This window comes from Protomyctophum parallelum, assembly GCF_964188405.1.
Source record: "Protomyctophum parallelum genome assembly, chromosome: 1".
Taxonomy (NCBI): Eukaryota; Metazoa; Chordata; class Actinopteri; order Myctophiformes; family Myctophidae; genus Protomyctophum; species Protomyctophum parallelum.
The window spans coordinates 60,442,585-60,459,737 of record NC_139697.1 but is presented as its reverse complement, the minus strand read 5'-3'; the positions used below and the strand labels follow the sequence as shown (position 1 = coordinate 60,459,737).

The window sequence follows — 17,153 nt, the reverse complement described above, 5'->3', positions numbered from 1 at the left end:
ATTCTGTCCGTCATGACAAGCTGGCACAAAGTTGGAGAAGTTGGAGACTTATCAGTATAACATTTTTGGCAGCAACCATACCTGCTTCAAGCATCTGTTTTTTGGTGGGAAGGAAGAGCCCTTGTCTCATCAGAGCAAACGAATATTGCTAAACAGCAATCTGGCTGAATATCCCTTTCCAGTTGTCTGGACTCTGGAGAACCACCGATGCCCCAAAGGCAGCAGCAAAGCTAGAAACTAAGAGCCCTATCTTTTAAAACATTTTAAAATAGTTCAACTAGCCAATCTACATCGACACGTTGAACAGTGCTTGTAGATTAGCCATTTGAACTACCTGTATTTTAAAATGCTTTAAAATAGTAAAAAATGGCAAATGATTGCATAGTATAAAGAAAAGGTATAGAACTAACTGGTTCAGAATCTTCAGGGAGTACCAGGTTATTCTTTACAGATGTTATTTTGCTTCACTCTCCTAGGCCAGTGACTCTGGAAAACCACGTCTCACCTCCTCTTCCTGGGTGTTTCTGAGGGTCATCGGGAACAGTCAATACAAGCCGTCCGTGTCTCCCCTGGAGATCTTCATCGTTATGCTGACCGATGTGTTCTCGGGCGGCCCAATCGGTCGGCTCTACGCGATGGACCGAGACACCAATGACGTGTTGTCGTTTACCCAGAAGCCCCACGCCAAGAGCTTGTTTCAGATCAACAGACAGGACGGAAGCATTGTGGCTCTGCCGGGGCTGGAACCTGGCAGGTACGTAGAGTTACAGTACACCGCCGGACCAGACCCTCAATAATCTTATTTGAATTTTATTATTTTATACGATGTACACTTGCATTTACAGTGAACCAACACAAAATTGCCAATGGCAACTGTGAACAAAAGCAATACAAAAAGCAAGTGTGGTCATTCTAAAAGAGAAGAATTGATCATTTATTAGTAGAGCGCAGCATTAACTGTACATGTTTGTCATTGACCTCTCTCCCCACTCAGGTACCAGATGAACACTACAGTGAGCGACGGACGCTTCGCCGTGATCGCAGACATATCTATCCAAGTGGAGCAGGTGACGGACATGCTGTCGCGCAGTGCCCTGACCTTGCGCTTTAGCTCTCTGTCCCCGGAAGACCTCCTCAGCCGCTACCTCGGCCAGATCAAGCCGATGCTGCGCAGCCTCGCCGGCTGGAAGTGGCTCCGAGGCCTCCAGGATCCGCTCCGCGTGCTCGGCGTGCAGCCGGTGCCGGGCACCTCCGACGTGGAGCTGCTCGTGGCCTTGGAGAGGCAGGAGACGGCGGGGCGGGGCGGCGAGTTGGGAGGCTTCTACTCCCCCCAGGAGTTGGCCCTGAGGCTGGGAGAGGCCGGGGCACGGGGTCAGATCCGCGGGGTCCTCGCCGGCGCGGTGGCGGTGGGGCTGACCTGTTCTGGGAAGCTGGAGTGTGGCGACGGCGGGGTGTGCGAGCAGAGCCTGGTCATGGAGGGTAACTCTCTGGTCACCTACAGCACGGAAAGGGTCAGCCTGGTGGCGCCACGCTTCAGCCGCATCGAGACCTGCACCTGTCCCGGTAAAAACATAACTGACCGAGCCAGTTGTTGTTGTGTCGATTGGTCAATTCATAGATTAATTTGTTCATTCCTTTGTTCATTTCACAATTTCACACTGTTTTTTTAAGACCAGACTTATACCTCCTCCGTCCAAACAGGAGGAACATGTCCCACGACTATGGAACCGTGCGAGGGTCAGACATGCCCAGTGGACATGCAATGTGTTCGCTCTGGTCCAACAGCGCCCTCTGTTTGCCAGTGTCAGCCTGACAAGATGGACCGGTGTGCAGGTACAGCACCAGTATGATTAGGCCTTGGAGAGGCATGCAGAATGCTGGACTAGTCTGAACTGGACACCAGCAACTATGTGCTTTCCTGTCCATTACATTTGTTTATTATTTCTTAATGTTTTCTCTGTGTAATCACTAATCACTGATGTTCTCGATTCCTTTATTTTGTTGTGTGAATGTGTCCAAGCAGGCCAGACCTCTCTGAGCTTCTCTGGGAACAGTTACATCAAGTACAGGCTGACAGGGAGTGGTCTGACTGGAGAGATGAGGCTTGGGCTCACCATCAGAACCCTGCAGGGGAGGGGAGTCATTATGTTCACCCGGGCCAACCCATGCACCATGCTAAAGGTACGCACGCACGCACGCACGCACGCACGCACGCACGCACGCACGCACTCACTATCATCGAGCTGTCCTTTAATGCATATTAAACATGCACGTGAAAAAATACATAGTTATGTACTGTATGTGTACAATACAGCCCACAGCTACATTCTACTGTGTTTTAATTGCCAGTGAATGAGACAGTAGTGAGAGTTCTTTGTTCCTATGAAGCGTAACCTTCATCCGTCTCCCTCAGATTGAGGGGGGACGTCTCTGGTTCCAGCTGGACTGCGACAACACGCTCGGCATCATGGGTATCTCTGGCAGACCAATAAACGACGGCCTCTGGCATGCCGTAGCGTTGGAGTTGACACGAAACTACACCCTCCTGTCGCTGGACGACAGCTATGTGGAGCGTCGCAGAGCAGCCAGGGCCCCCGTACGCCTATGGCCCCTGGCTCCCGATTTGACTTTCTTCATCGGGGCCCAAGTCAGGCCCCCAGGCAGGCCGGGGGAACGACCGAGCCTGCCGCCAAGGAGGATGCAAGGCCCGGGAGGCGCCAGGGGCCCGCCGAGGGCTCAGGGCGGGTTCCAGGGCTGTCTGGGTTCATTGGTGCTGAATGGGAATGAGCTGCCCCTGCAGAACAAGAGAAGCCGCTATGCTGAGATAGCCGGTCTCAGCGAGGTCAAGCTGGGCTGTGTGCTCTATCCAGACCCCTGTGTCAGCCAGCCCTGCCTCAACGGAGCCATCTGCAACAGCCTGTCCTCTGGAGGTCTGTGGCTGTAGGAAGATTTATACTCATTTATATTAGCCCATTCTGACCTGAGATCAGATTCATACGAGGTTTCCGCCGGACACACACTGGTCTGATTAACCCATTCTGACCTGAGATCAGATTCTAAAAATGTCAGTCGTTCTTCGATTTTTCTAAAAATAGCAGACCTACAAGCTCGTATCGCGCCACTCGGTGGCGCGATATGAGCTTGTAGATCTGCTATTTTTAAATAGCTAAAGCATAACATGATGCTGACACCAAAATGGGTGCCCGGTCAGAATGGGTTAGAAACACTTCACATGAAGCACATTTTCTGGGATTTACTAATGTCTGTAATCCTTTTGACACAATTTACCAATGCTATCATGTTATTTATATCTACTATATAAGGTTCAAGTTTATTATAATTTATATTACACACATTTTATAGGTCTCACTCTTTCTGGTGGGCTTGGTCCCTGGTTTTGATATTGCATGTCTCTGCCCTTGTTTATTTAGTCATTTTTATTTGCTGTGCTTATAAATACACCCTTCCATGCCTTTTTTTATCTGTCCCCATCAGGATTCACATGCAGTTGCGGGACAGGATACACTGGGGGGCGCTGTGAGACGGCGTTAACATCCTGCGAGCCCAACCCATGCCAGAATGGAGGGGACTGCATGCCTGTGGGCGGTGCCTTCATCTGTGGCTGTCCCAGAGGCCTCGTAGGACTTATGTAAGAACCTCCAGTCAAGCTGGAGCTGTTGTTAAGCCTTAGAGGGAGATCGCTCATGCAGTCATGATGATGTTTACCGCAGCTTATTGTCACACACACTGTCACTTCGGACATCTGCTCTCATTGCGTCTGTCTGTCTCTCTCTCTCTCTCTCTCCCTCCCTCTCTCTCTCTATAGCTAACACACACACACACACACACACACACACACACACACACACACACACACACACACACACACACACACACACACACACACACACACACACACACTCATTCATAGTACACTCACAAACTCTCACACACACACACACACACACACACACCCACACACACACACACACACACACACACACACACACACACACACACACACACACACACACACACACACACACACACACACACACACACACACACACACACACACACACACACACAGACACAGTAATATTGGACAATAAAGTACAATAACAGTTACCATCCCATCTATGGGGTCAGGCAATCGCAGTCTTCATCGATTTAGAAGAATAATCTAGACACACACACTCTCTCTCTCTCTCTCTCTCTCTCTCCCTCTCCCTGGTTGACTAAAAACACTCACGCACACTCGTGCGCACACACACACACACTCCACTCCACATTAGCATGGTGCCAGTAGGCTGGCTCAGTTGTTATTGCATGGGGTAATGTAATGGTTCTACTTTAATTCAATCAATCAGTGCTAACAGCCTCCTTAATTACAGCTCTGAAATCGCCTTTGAAGTAACCCTTGTTCTCCCTCAGCTGTTCAGCGTAGCCACCACTAGAGAGCAGATCTGCTTCACAAAACCAAATGTGACACGCGTTAGTATACCTGTGAGAACTGTGCTGGACAATATCAAAGTTCTACTAGCATTGCCACCACCATAAGTTACTGAATGGCCTGCATTTATGAAGCGCTTTTCTCCAAAGCGCTTTACATTACAAATGGTAAAATGGCCTGGGGCATGTATATATCGCTTTTATCCAAAGCTGTTTACATACAGTAGATTCTGAATTACATTCACCCATTCACACGGCGATGGCTGAGGAAACCATGCAAGCCACCAATCTGCACATGGGGGGCAGTTAGGGGTTCAGTGTTTTGCTCAAGGACACCTCAGCTCTTTTCCAGGAGGAACTGGGAATCGAACCTGGAACCTTCAGATTCCAAGACGGCCGCTCTATTTCCTGAGTCACTGTCAGAGAGAACCATTATTCCTTTTTCAAAAGTCTGGATCTATGCGTTCTTTCTGACGTGCCCCTGAGGCTAAGCTATATTCTTTGCCATTCCGACAGGCAGGTCCACACACACTTTGATCCTACAGGATATTGAACAGGGCTCCCTTGTAAAAGAGAGATTTGGATCTCAATGGGATTTTACCTGTATAAATAAAGGCTAACACTAAATAAATAAATATCGTAGAGGTTCTGGATAGAACGAAAAATCACACTCACAGGTCTTCTGGGCACCCCCTGGGCTGCGCAAACAACTGAAGCCATAGCAGCTGCCATAGCCGCTGGGACCAGGCGGTGAAACTTCCAGTCGGAATGCCCACAGTTGGGCTTCTGTTACTCAGGAACTTAAACACCATGCCGGCCTGAGGTAGTGTGAAGGCATTAGGGCCTAATCAATGCCTTCACACTACCTCAGGCCGGCCTAATGATCAGGCATGTCTTCACAACTCTTACAAACTTGAAGCTGTCAACTCTCTCCACCACTAATATAATAATATAATAATAATATAACCTGTTGATAATAATGAGGTCCAGCTCAGGTGGAAGAGCGGCCGTTTTGGGAACCAGAAGGTTCCAGCTTCAGTCAAGGTCAAAGTGACCTTGAGCAAACCACTGAACCCTAACTGCTCTCGATTAGTAGGTTGGTGCCTTGCTTTGCCACTGCCAATGGTGTGTGATTGTGTGTGGCTGAATGTAACACAGCTTGCTGAGCACTTTGGATAAAGACCATTAACTGTTAACATTTATGGTCATTTGTGTGGTGATCAATTCAGTAACGCTTGTGTTGCAGTCTATGAGGTCATTCACTTCATTCAGTGTTTTATTAGTCCTGTGATACCAACAATACCAACAATTATTGCATAAAGTACTGCTCTTAAAAAACGACTAAAATGTTGTCTGTGGCAAAGAGGCCAGAAAAATACGCCCACTGTTTGTGATGTTCCTGCTACTGGCATGCATAACCACTGTTGCAATCAACAGTTAGTATTGACTTTCAAATTTGCTTTTAAACCACTTGAACTACAGTACTTGAACCAACCAAATAACATTTTGTTGTGGTCAGTCTGTGGTTTACAGAGACTTATCTCATTGGATAGCCATCTCAGTGGCCTTGTGGATAGAGTGTCCACCCTGAGACTGGGAGGTCGGGGTTCAATCCCTGACCGGGTCATACCAAAGACTCTAAAAATGGGACCCAGTGCCTCCCTGCTTGACACAGCGTCAAGGGTTGGATTGGGGGCAAGTCCCTGCGACATACTAGCGTCATGTCCAGGGGGTGTACTTGTACATCAAGCTGCCTCACGCTACAGGAGATAGGCTCCTGCCCTATGGGCCATGGCTCGGCAAGGCTACTTACTTACTTTATCTCATTGAATAATTGAGATATTGGAAATAGTCAAGTCAATAGATATCTTTATACTGTCTTCATTACATACATATTCACTTCAGTTTTTCACCAGGCGTTTCCTGGTTGTTATTGTCAGCTGGCAAGGGCAAATAAATAAATGGAAATGTGTTTTCTTTGGATTTGCTGTTCAGTCAGCTAAAATGATTCCCATTCAAAAGAAATTATTGAAAGGAAAAACGATTGTTTTCCTATCTTTCACAGTGGGATATCACAAGTGTGTGTACGTGTGTGTACGTGTGTGTGTGTGTGTGTGTGTGTGTGTGTGTGTGTGTGTGTGTGTGTGTGTGTGTGTGTGTGTGTGCAGTGTTTGTGTCTGGGTGGGTGTATGTGTGGGTGTTATCATACAGTATGCACCCAGGCAGGCTTCAATGAATCAGCCCATGATTAAAAAAAAAAAAAAGCGTTGATTTGGCAAAGGAAATGAAGATGGGAACAATCACAGTCAAATAACTCACAGGCAAATTTAACATTATATATTTATTTCCTCTGTCTTTTGTTCCCCATAGTGTAACATTGATTGAGGCCGTGTTCACAGTCACTAGGCATCTTGTAAAGAAAATATCCAAAAGGCGTCCGCATAAGAAGGCACGAATCAGAGCTCCTGCCGAGGAGAGCACTTTAAACCCATTCTGACCTGAGATCAGATTCTAAAAATGTCTTCTACATCCTGACAGTTTTCATTCTGACCTGAGATCAGATTCGAAAAATGTCTTCTAAATCCTGACAGTTTTCTGAAAAAGCTATGTTTCTATGTCAGTCGTTCTTCAATTCTTCAAAAATAGCAGACCTACTTTTTAAATAGCTAAAGCATAACATAATGCTAACACCAAAAGGGGTTCCCTCCCAAAATGGCTTAAAAGAAACTTTTTCAGAAATGTAATGACATGGACTACTGCTTATACTGTATGCTGTCCAATCACCACAGCAACACCAGAACACTACACGACAGAAACACCCACAAGCAACTATACCACCAGAGTCCTATCTCCCATAGGGGGGTAAAATAGGGGGTAAAATACAGAGGTGGGGACTTGGACTCGAGACTCGAGACTCGACTTGGACTCGAGTCCCGATTTTGATGACTTTAGACTTGCTTGATCAAATAAGAAATAGACTTGGACTTGCTTGGGACTTGAATGCCAAAGACTTGAAACTTGACTTGAGCCCTCTTGACTTGAACATTTTCAAGTCACTTAATACCTTACAGCAGTGGTCCTCAACAGGCGGACCGCGGTCCACGACCGGACCGCGGCACACCTCTCTGCGCACCCTGGAGAAAAGGCCTGGGCCGTGGCTCAGTGGTCCAGGCACCTTGGCTGGTAATCCAGTCTGGCAGTGTGCCGCGGGTGTGCCGCGGGGAAATGGGGAGAGAGATGGGGGAGTGACCCCCCATCTCTCTCCCCATTTCCTGTCAGCCTATACTGTCTATCCCTCCATAAAGAATATAAAATAAAGGCGAAAGCCACAACAAAACATAAAAAAAAACAGAATAAAGAGAAGAAAAAAAGTCACCGCAACCGCGAGTTGAATTCTCCGTTGTATTCGATCAATGCCGAGAAACGCAATTAACACTCTTAATGTGTGTGTTATGGGCCGGCATGTCATGATGACAATGTTGCGCTGAGTGGCTCACATTCACACATTCCGTTGAATGAAACAAAATTGGATTTTTGGAGGTGTGATAGTAGTGTTATAAGGCACCTTTCTGGGGACAGGAAGTATTTTTCCAACATTCTCAAACCTAAGACACTATGGGGGCGTGGCCTAAACCATTTCTGATGACGTCATCAGATGTTTCCTGTTTGAGGGCACTTTCAGTTTTGATAGTTAGTGTCAGCATAATTCTAGTTCCGCTTCCTCAATTTGAGCTACTTTCACTTCCTCAAATTGTCTTACAGTTGACTGTAAAGCAAGCAGCTTGTATGTGAATGTGTACCATAATTGATACTTTGTGAACTAGTAGCAGTTGCTATTTTCAGTTCCTATTTTAGTTCCTCATTTCTGGGCTTCCAGTCAAACCTATATTGGACCTTCAGCATTTCTAGTTGAGGACCCCTGCCTTACAGCAAGCCCAAATAATATTAAAATGTTTAAAAAGTGTAATGTTCTGGAGAAAAAAATTGCTTGTTTTTGTCTTGTTTCTTTTTTGGTCGGTTTGCTTATTTCTCTCACGATACATGGCAACGCTGACAAACTCACAGTCCCATTGACGGTAACACAACAACAACGAGACAGGAGGACAGCACATAAATCGCCTTGTAATTCGTATTGATTCCCCGACATTAAAGTATCAGTATCAGTTCAAAACAGGACACATCTTTTAATTTCTGTTAATTTAAACTGGTAACCTTAATCATGTAGTATCGTGTACTAGCGTCGCCTGTGTTCCACGTGTTGCACATAAACAAACACATACCGGCTTCACTCCTGCCGTCGCTGCTGTTTTGGAACAGTGAATTAGAGCATCAGTTTAATGTTTGATTGTATTAGAGTCTTCCTTATTTTTGTGCACAGTTTAAGTTTCTTATTATTTAAGTTTATCTGATTATCTTTTGTATGACCGTAAATGGTTTGGTATTGGTATATAATGTAACATTCCTCTTCTACCCTGGATTTGAACACGGTTTCAGTGCAAGTAATGACATTTTACCATTGTAATAATAATAGCCTGCTTGCTCAGGGGAAACATTGAATTTGTGTCAGATCTTGTGTCTCGGTGAGACATGACCTTTGACATGATCTAAATGGCTCAATAGAAGAGCAGAGAGACAAACTACAACCACCCCATTGTACAGAGTGGTGCTTTAAACCCTGTCCTCACGGAGGAAATTGAAAAGTACAGTATCTGCATTTTGTTGGTGGACTCCAGAACCCTTGTTTAATAATAAATGCAAATTGTGGAAAATGCTCATGATTTATGTAAATCTTTACATATCATTAATTAGTATTATGTCTTGGTGGGACTTGTTTGGGACTCGAAACAAAATGTAAGGACTTGGTTGGAACTTGAAACAAAATGCTTAGGACTTGGTTGGGAATCGAAACAAAAAGTTCAGGACTTGGACTTGACTTGGGACTTGCCTGTGTTGACTTGGACTTGACTCAGGACTTGAGAGCAAAGACTTGAGACTCGACTTGGACTTGCAACATACGTAGGGACTTTGTCCCACCTCTGGTAAAATACCCTATGTCCAAGCTCACGACTCAAGACGAAGATATTTGGCGTAAATTGACAACAAATACAGTGCAACTCTGATCAGTAAGTATAGAGTCCAAGTGGTTAATATATTGCGGATTCACAAGTATCAGCCTACTGCTACAGGCAGAGCAAGCTACAGGAGCACTGACCTCCACGAGGTGAGAGCAGGGGGTGATTAGCCTGGCCCAGCCTGTTGGAGTTCTGATCCAGAGGGGCGGGTGATGATTAGCCTGGCCCAGCTTGTTGGGGTTCTGATCCAGAGGGGCGGGTGATGATTAGCCTGGCCCAGCCTGTTGGGGTTCTGATCTAGAGGGGCCGGTGATTAGCCTGGCCCAGCCTGTTGGGGTTCTGATCTAGAGGGGCGGGAGCCGGTCCAAAACAGGCGGTGGATCCTGAGCACCAGCCCCCACCCCCCTCCTCCCCTTCCCAGTAGAAAACAGTGGAGAACACTGTTCTTTTTTTTAGCCCAATTCCAACGAAAAAGAAAGCCTCGCTTTTGAGGCTAGGGGAGGATGACAGCTTGTGATCAATACATTTTTAGACAAGAAATAATGCCATGCAGTTGGTCTATCTTGATTGATTTCCTATCTGCACCTACTGTACAACTACTAGTTTCAAACTTTGTCATCAATATTATACTTTACTTTTCATAGATTCGACCGCACAATGCCCCCCTTCACTCCCTTATATTATATACCGCACAATGCCCCCCTTCACTCCCTTATATTTTCTTCCCTTATTGTTTTGCAGCAGGAAGAAACGCTGTAGGCAGCACTTATGCTTTATAAAAGGTGTTCAGTGTGAAAATGCCCTAACTGTGCAGATGTACTTGCCATTGTATTTGCATGTCTCAGGTTTGCCATCATTCATGGCTGCCACCCACTGTATAATAATATGCATAATGTCTTGTGCCTGTGCTTTTTGCAGATGTGATGGGTATAATATCCCTAATGTTTTGTGCATGTTCTTTTTGCAGATGTGATGAGGATGTAGATGAGTGTGAGCTGGAAGAATGCGAGAACGGAGGAGAGTGTGTGAACACGTTTGGGGCATTCTACTGCAACTGCTCTGATGTGTATGGCGATCGGTTGTGTGAAGATCAAAGCCCAGGCGAGCCAGGGGGCGACACAAAGGTATAGTATCAATACTCGCAAGTCTACAGACAGTTTTCTAAAAAAGCTATGTTCTTCGATTCTTCAAAAATAGCAGACCTACAAGCTTGTATGAGCTTGTAGATCTGCTATTTTTCAATAGCTAACACCAAAAGGGGTTCCCACCCAGAATGGGTTAAAAGGATAGTTCACTATTTTCTAACTTAAGTTGTATGAAATACTTGCCATTAATATAGTGGTGGCAACTGTATTAATTGATTGCTTGCTTTATTGATTGATTGCCGTGGTGGGAGTTTTGCTCTGGTTTTGGTGCTTTTACAGAGGGGTAAACAAATGAATAATTCTGGAGTTCTGCTGGACCAGCTACGGTAAATTAACCAGACTTTTTAACTGTATACCGTATATTTATTAGGGTCATAGTGTGTGTGTTGCAGGACTGATCACCGTCTTGTGCACACTGCCAGTAGGCCACAGAAATATATCTGCTGAATTCCTTTTTCACATAATTATGTTTTATACTTTTTGAAGTTGAATTTTATTAAGTCAAAGTTCTGATCGGACTGAAACCTTGGCCAGATTTGGAGCATAGCTAGGCTATCATAGAAGACGACTGATGTCGTAGAAGACTGATGTCACAAGCTGGCCACGATCCGAGATTGAGGTCCAAGATCCACATTACGTAAATAGAATTCGATAGGATAGAATTCGATTTTCATACACATGTTTAACTTCAATAAAAGGTTCTTGACTCTCAGTCCTTTAATTGCCTTCTAATCCGTGACTATTTCAGAGATCCCCGGTAGCACCGTTTAAAGCCACTGGAAACCAATCAATAGTTATATATAGTTTGGACTGCTAATTAAGTCACCATGACTTGTATCGTTTTCAGGGAAAGGGCAGAATGGTTGTGTCACTGTAAATGTCATTATGTTGTTGTTCTCCATGCTCTTAATTAATCTTAGCGGTTGTTCTGTACATGTACTCTGAAGATAGGAACAGCTACGCAAAACTTATGAAAGAACTTAAAGCCCTCTTCCTCATGAGCAGACGATGCACAGCTGCTTTCAACGGATAATTAAAAGTTTACAAGTGTGCAGTGTGCCACTGCCAAGTTTAGGTTTACACATGCACGCACTAATGAACGCGAGTGCTATACAGCAAGGGGTTGGAAACAAAGAACCAGAATGAAAGTATGCTTTGTTTGTGGATTTAGTGGATTTAGTCACACTTCTATAGATAACATTGTTGCACGATCCTGCAGGCAGAACGTGAGCAGAACATCAAAACTGTCGTCCCTTTCATCTGACGTCTCTGTGTACACACCTTCTCTGGAATGCTCTGGTGCCTTATTCCTCAAACAAAACAAAAAACCTGATTTAGATAATATTCTTTAGCTGTATATAAATTGAACAATGTAAAATAATAAAACATATTCCACCTTTATACGTTCAACGTTTATTTATTGTCTAGAGAGAGAAATAAATCAGTTAAAAAACAAGCAGTCATAAGGTTAGTACTGTATAACACTGACATCACTGCTCCCAGGCTGAGCTCCTGTCCTACATTGGCCCGGGCGAGATCATCGGCATCGGGGTCCTCGTCTTCGTCATCATCCTCCTTGCCGTCCTCTTCGTCGCCTTCAGGAAGAAGCTCACGTTCAGGAAGGAGTCAGATCCCGGCCCGGGGACTCGGGCAGCGATGGGGGTGTCGGCGATCTCCACGGAGGCGAGCTTCATGCTGCGCAAGACCGGCATGGGGGCAGAAGGGATTGAGTTCAAGGCCATGCGCGTCCCCGGCTCCCCGCTGAGCGCCAGTTGCTATGGTGCGGACGTCGCAGGAGCGGGGAGCGGAAGGCCTCCGCAGGTCATGGTGCGGCCCAATACACACTCCCCACTGCCGGGAGGGCTCTGCAACCAGGCCAGCATGGATGGAGACAGGACTATGTCCAGTGAATGCAGTCAGGTATGGTGTGTGTGTGTGTGTGTGTGTGTGTGTGTGTGTGTGTGCGTGCGCACCAAATCTTAATATCTTGAAGCGCCAGTAAAAACATTTAAAACCAGGCAGGAGGGGGTCACGGTGGCACAGTCGGTAGCGCTGTTGCCTCACAGCTAGAAGGTCCTGGGCTCGATCCCGGCCGTGGGGGCTGGGGGCGTGTCCTGTGTGGAGTTTGCATGTTCCTGTGTCCCCTATAGGGTAGGTGCCCTCACAAAAAAACATGCAGTTATCACAGCCATGTGATAAGAACTAGAGCGGGAGTGGTTATACGCATGCGGGCCGTGTGTCAGCACCACCTAGCCACCTGGCATGGACATTACAGCGTTTCGAATCATTGTTATATTGAAATTCTTTATTTGGAATACCCCTTGAGATACAATATCTCGTTTTCGAGAGGTTCCACAAGCATACAATCAATACGAGGTAATTGACAGAAAAATAAAAAGGAAAACAAAACAAAAACAAAACACAAAACAAACAGTTACAAAACAGGGTATTGAACTAGACAAGCAGAATAGCAACAAGATGGAAAAGTTGTTCCGTCAGTATCACTGTCACTATAGGTCAGCGTTAAAGGGTTAGTTCAGATTTTTTCAACTTAAGTTGTATGAAATACTTGCCATTAATATAGTGGTTGCAACTGTATTAATTGATTGCCCGAGTCCCGTGGTGGGAGTTCTGCTCTGGTTTTGGTGAAATATCAAGTAGTTCCGGTCATTTTGTGGGGGGTGCTGGGGGCCACGCAGTAAAAATAAATGAATCGACAAAACTAACGTCATTTGTATTGTTGACCTATTTCTAAAATATTAGTGCAACTTTCGTTCTTTTTTTACCACTCTATCACACAGAACTATGTTTTTTGTGTCCATATCACTACGCCCAAAAAATAGTTCCATGTGATAGAGGGGTCAAAGTTCAACGAAAGTCATGCTAATATTTTTTTTAAAGGTCACCAATACAAATTACGTTCGTTTTGTGGATAAATTTACTTTTACTGTGTGGCCCCAGTGCCCCCCACAAAATGACCGGAACTACTTAATATTCACTAAAACCAGAGCAGAACTCCCACCACAGGACTCTGGCAATCAATTAATACAGTTGCAACCACTATATTAATGGCAAGTATTTCATACAACTTAAGTTCAAAAAATCTGAACTATCCCTTTAAGATACATTTAATTTGGTTTTCAGCATTGGAGAACTTTTGGTGAAGAGAAACTTTGAAGAGAAATATTATTGATTAACTTAATGTTAATCAATAAGATTAACATTCATTGTTTGCATGAGCGTATAGTAATAAAGTAAAAAACTACAATGTCCCATGGGGAACAAGAGGAGTAAGTAATAAATTAAGTAATATTAAGTAACATTAGGTAATGAATATATAGAGAATAGATAAAATGGAGTGAGATGGTCATGGGCATGTACATGAGGTCGTAAAATAGGAAGACACTACGTTTTTGAACATATTAAAGGATGAGATGGTTCGAATATGTGTTGGTAAATTGTTCCAATCAGAGGGGGCTTTAAATACGAATGCTTTCCTACCCAATGCATTGGAGACTGTTGGAACAGAAAAATAGGGTTTGGGCGGAGTGCCTCAACTGCAAATTGGTAGTGGATGGTATTGTTGCGTCTAACAATGATATAATAAAAAGTGAGAATTGGAGTTGTCAGTGTAATCTTTGTCAACATGTGACACAGCAGGGGGGGAGCCTGTTGCGTCAAAGTCTGACACCGATGTTGCTCAATCTGAGAACCCGTCGAATAAAAAGAAGACAAATAGCTGCCTCTGCTGTTTGTTTCCTCTGGGGGCGGAGCCCAGAAGAATGTGGATAACAGGATGTTAGCCCTCAGCCCTCCTCTTCCTGTGGGACGCCTATGTTTTCATTCCCACTAACAACAATGCATACACATTCTGAATCACCTGCTGCTGACAGATTCAGTAGCACAGCTCGGAATCTGTTCTTGAGAGATTAGATGATGCCCAATTCGTCACCGAAGTACAACCTGGGTGTGAGAATGCATTGCATTAAAGGACAGCTCGATGATTGTGTGTGTGTGTGTGTGTGTGTGTGTGTGCGTGTGTGTGTGCGTCCTTCCCATCAGTTGAGCAGCTTCTTGTCAGACGGCCCACATAGCCGGGGGGGCGGGGCCATCAGGAGGGGCGTGGCCGTGTGCAGCGTGGCACCGAATCTCCCATCAGCATCACCCTGTCGTTCAGAACATAGCCCCGCCCCCAACAAAGTGTCATGGGACCGAGAGGCAGACAGGGAGGAGGACCAATGGGAAGAGAGTGCCTATGAGCTAGAGACCACGAACATACCTAACAGTGCACAGGGTGAGTACATCATGTGCCTCATCAAAACACACAAATCAATGAATGAATAATACATGTTGCCATTGTGTCCACACTGATTGCATTTCACAGTGATCCCTTTGAATGGAGTGCACTAACAAGCATGTTTGTATTACATAAGAGGTTTTTGGCTCCTCTGCAGTGGTGGAAAAAGTACTTGCATGTTTTGCTTACTACTTACTTACCCCTGACACCCCTACTGGGGTATAGGCCGTCGACAAGGGTCCTCCAGAGTTCTCGGTCACTGGCATTCGTCTCTATCTGCGACCAGGTGCATCCCAGCCTCTTTGTGTCTGCCTGGAGATCCAGCTGTTTTTGGGCCGGCCTCTGTTTCTCTTCCCCTGAGGGTTCCAAGTCAGAGCCTGTATGGTGGTGTTTGACACTGGCTTGCGCAGTGCGTGCTCGATCCATCTCCATCTTCTTTGTCCAATTTCCTCTGTTGCAGGGAGTCGTTTAGTTCTCATCCAGAGATCATTGTTGCTTATCTTGTCCGGCCAGTGAATTTTCAGGATTCTCCTCAGACATTTGTTTATGAAGGTTTGCACTTTGCTTATTGTGGTCTTTGTAATTCTCCATGTCTCTGCCCCATAGAGCAGGACGGATTTAACATTGGAGTTGAATATTCAGATTTTAGTTTTTTTGCTGTATCTCCCTCGAGCGCCAGATGTTCTTGAGAAGTATAAAAGCTGTTCTTGCCTTGCCTATTGTTGCGTTTACGTCTGCATCCGTACCACCCTGGTGGCTGATAGTACTTCCCAGGTAGGTGAAGGACTCTACCTCTCCTACTGTATATCGTGGTGTCGCCTAGTGTGATTGGTTCTGCACTGGTCGTATTTATCCTCATGTTCTTGGTTTTTCCTTGATGGATGTTAGGTCCTACTTGTGCGGAAGTCTCTGCAAGTGTTTTGGTCTTGTCTTGCATCTGGTGGTGGGTATGTGACAGTAGTGCCATGGGTCGTCTGCAAAATGTAGTCATCCAGCTGTGTCCATAATGTCCAATTCCATTTTTCTGTTGTTGTTCTCATAATCCAGTCAATGACTAGTAAAAACAGGAATGGGGATAAGAGACAACCCTGTCTGACCCCGGTCTTGATTTCAAACTGGTTTGTGAGCTGTCCATCATGTATTACTCTACAGGTCATTCCAGAATAATTGTTTTTTTTTTTTTTTTTTATATAATCTTTATCCCACGATTTTATAACCCAGTTATTTTTTTCACCCAGTGCCAATTATCTAATGTAATCCTGGGCGCTCTGCCAACCTGGGGGGGCAGCGGACTGACCTCATGCCTCCTTCTATGCATGAGGAGTCCAAGCTGCTTCTTTTCACCTGACAGGGGGGAATTTCCCCGGCCGGACGTAGCGTGTGGAAGGGACACGTTATTCCGACCAGTTCCTTTCTCCTCCATCAGGCGCCCCGGCTGGCCAGGGGGAGGTAGTTTTAGAGACCAGGATTACTACATGTTTTTGTGAGGGTATCTACCCTAGGGGACACCATGCAAACTCCACACAGAAAGGCCCTTTCGCCAACCCCCGCCTCGGGTATGGGCACTGTTGACGTGGAGGAGGGAACACACCGCCAGCGTCCCCAGCGGGAATCGAACCCGGGACCTTCTATCTGTGAGGCGACAGCACTACCAACTGTGCCACCGTGCCCCCTCAGAATAACTGTTTTTAATGATGTTCACTAGCTTAGTGGGCACTCCGTGGTGTCTCAGTAACTTCCAGGTGGTCTCTCTATCGATGTGGTATAGAGTGGGAGTTCCATTCTAATGACTGCTCTATGATAATGTTTTGCTTAAGTAAACGTCTATTAATGGTATTGGTATCAAAATGTACTTTCTACCAAAAGTAGAAAGTACTCATTATGCAGAAGTTGCATTTCAGAAGTTTTCAAATTCATAAAATGTTTTAAAATCTTTTGAAAATAGCAAATCTACAAGCTCATAATTCCGACTATTTTCAATAGGGGGTGAGACCGCATGATGGGGATATGGAAGGGCAAGAGTGCCCGCTGAGCGCAGGCTGGATAATGTTTCCTTTATCAATGCCGTCCGACAGCTATTACACACAAGCGTGTCTCATACATACTTCCACAGCATTTTTGTCAATGAGAAAAGTACTCATAAACCATCCCTGCACTTAGTTTGTCAAGCAATGCCAACGCATTAAT

General features: G+C 45.4%; 1 protein-coding gene across 1 annotated transcript in view; it reads left to right on the top strand.

Moving 5' to 3' along the window:
• fat3b (FAT atypical cadherin 3b) overlaps positions 1-17,153 on the top strand; it is a gene marked incomplete at both ends in the record, with an annotated part of 124,325 nt that overhangs the window by 93,410 nt on the left and 13,762 nt on the right. Inside the window, 9 exons of the mRNA XM_083793503.1 lie at positions 477-754; positions 995-1,563; positions 1,702-1,833; positions 2,024-2,181; positions 2,414-2,930; positions 3,496-3,649; positions 10,492-10,648; positions 12,173-12,589; positions 14,732-14,963. Coding sequence (XP_083649629.1) covers positions 477-754; positions 995-1,563; positions 1,702-1,833; positions 2,024-2,181; positions 2,414-2,930; positions 3,496-3,649; positions 10,492-10,648; positions 12,173-12,589; positions 14,732-14,963 — 2,614 coding nt within the window. The remainder of the gene's footprint in view (positions 1-476; positions 755-994; positions 1,564-1,701; positions 1,834-2,023; positions 2,182-2,413; positions 2,931-3,495; positions 3,650-10,491; positions 10,649-12,172; positions 12,590-14,731; positions 14,964-17,153) is intronic.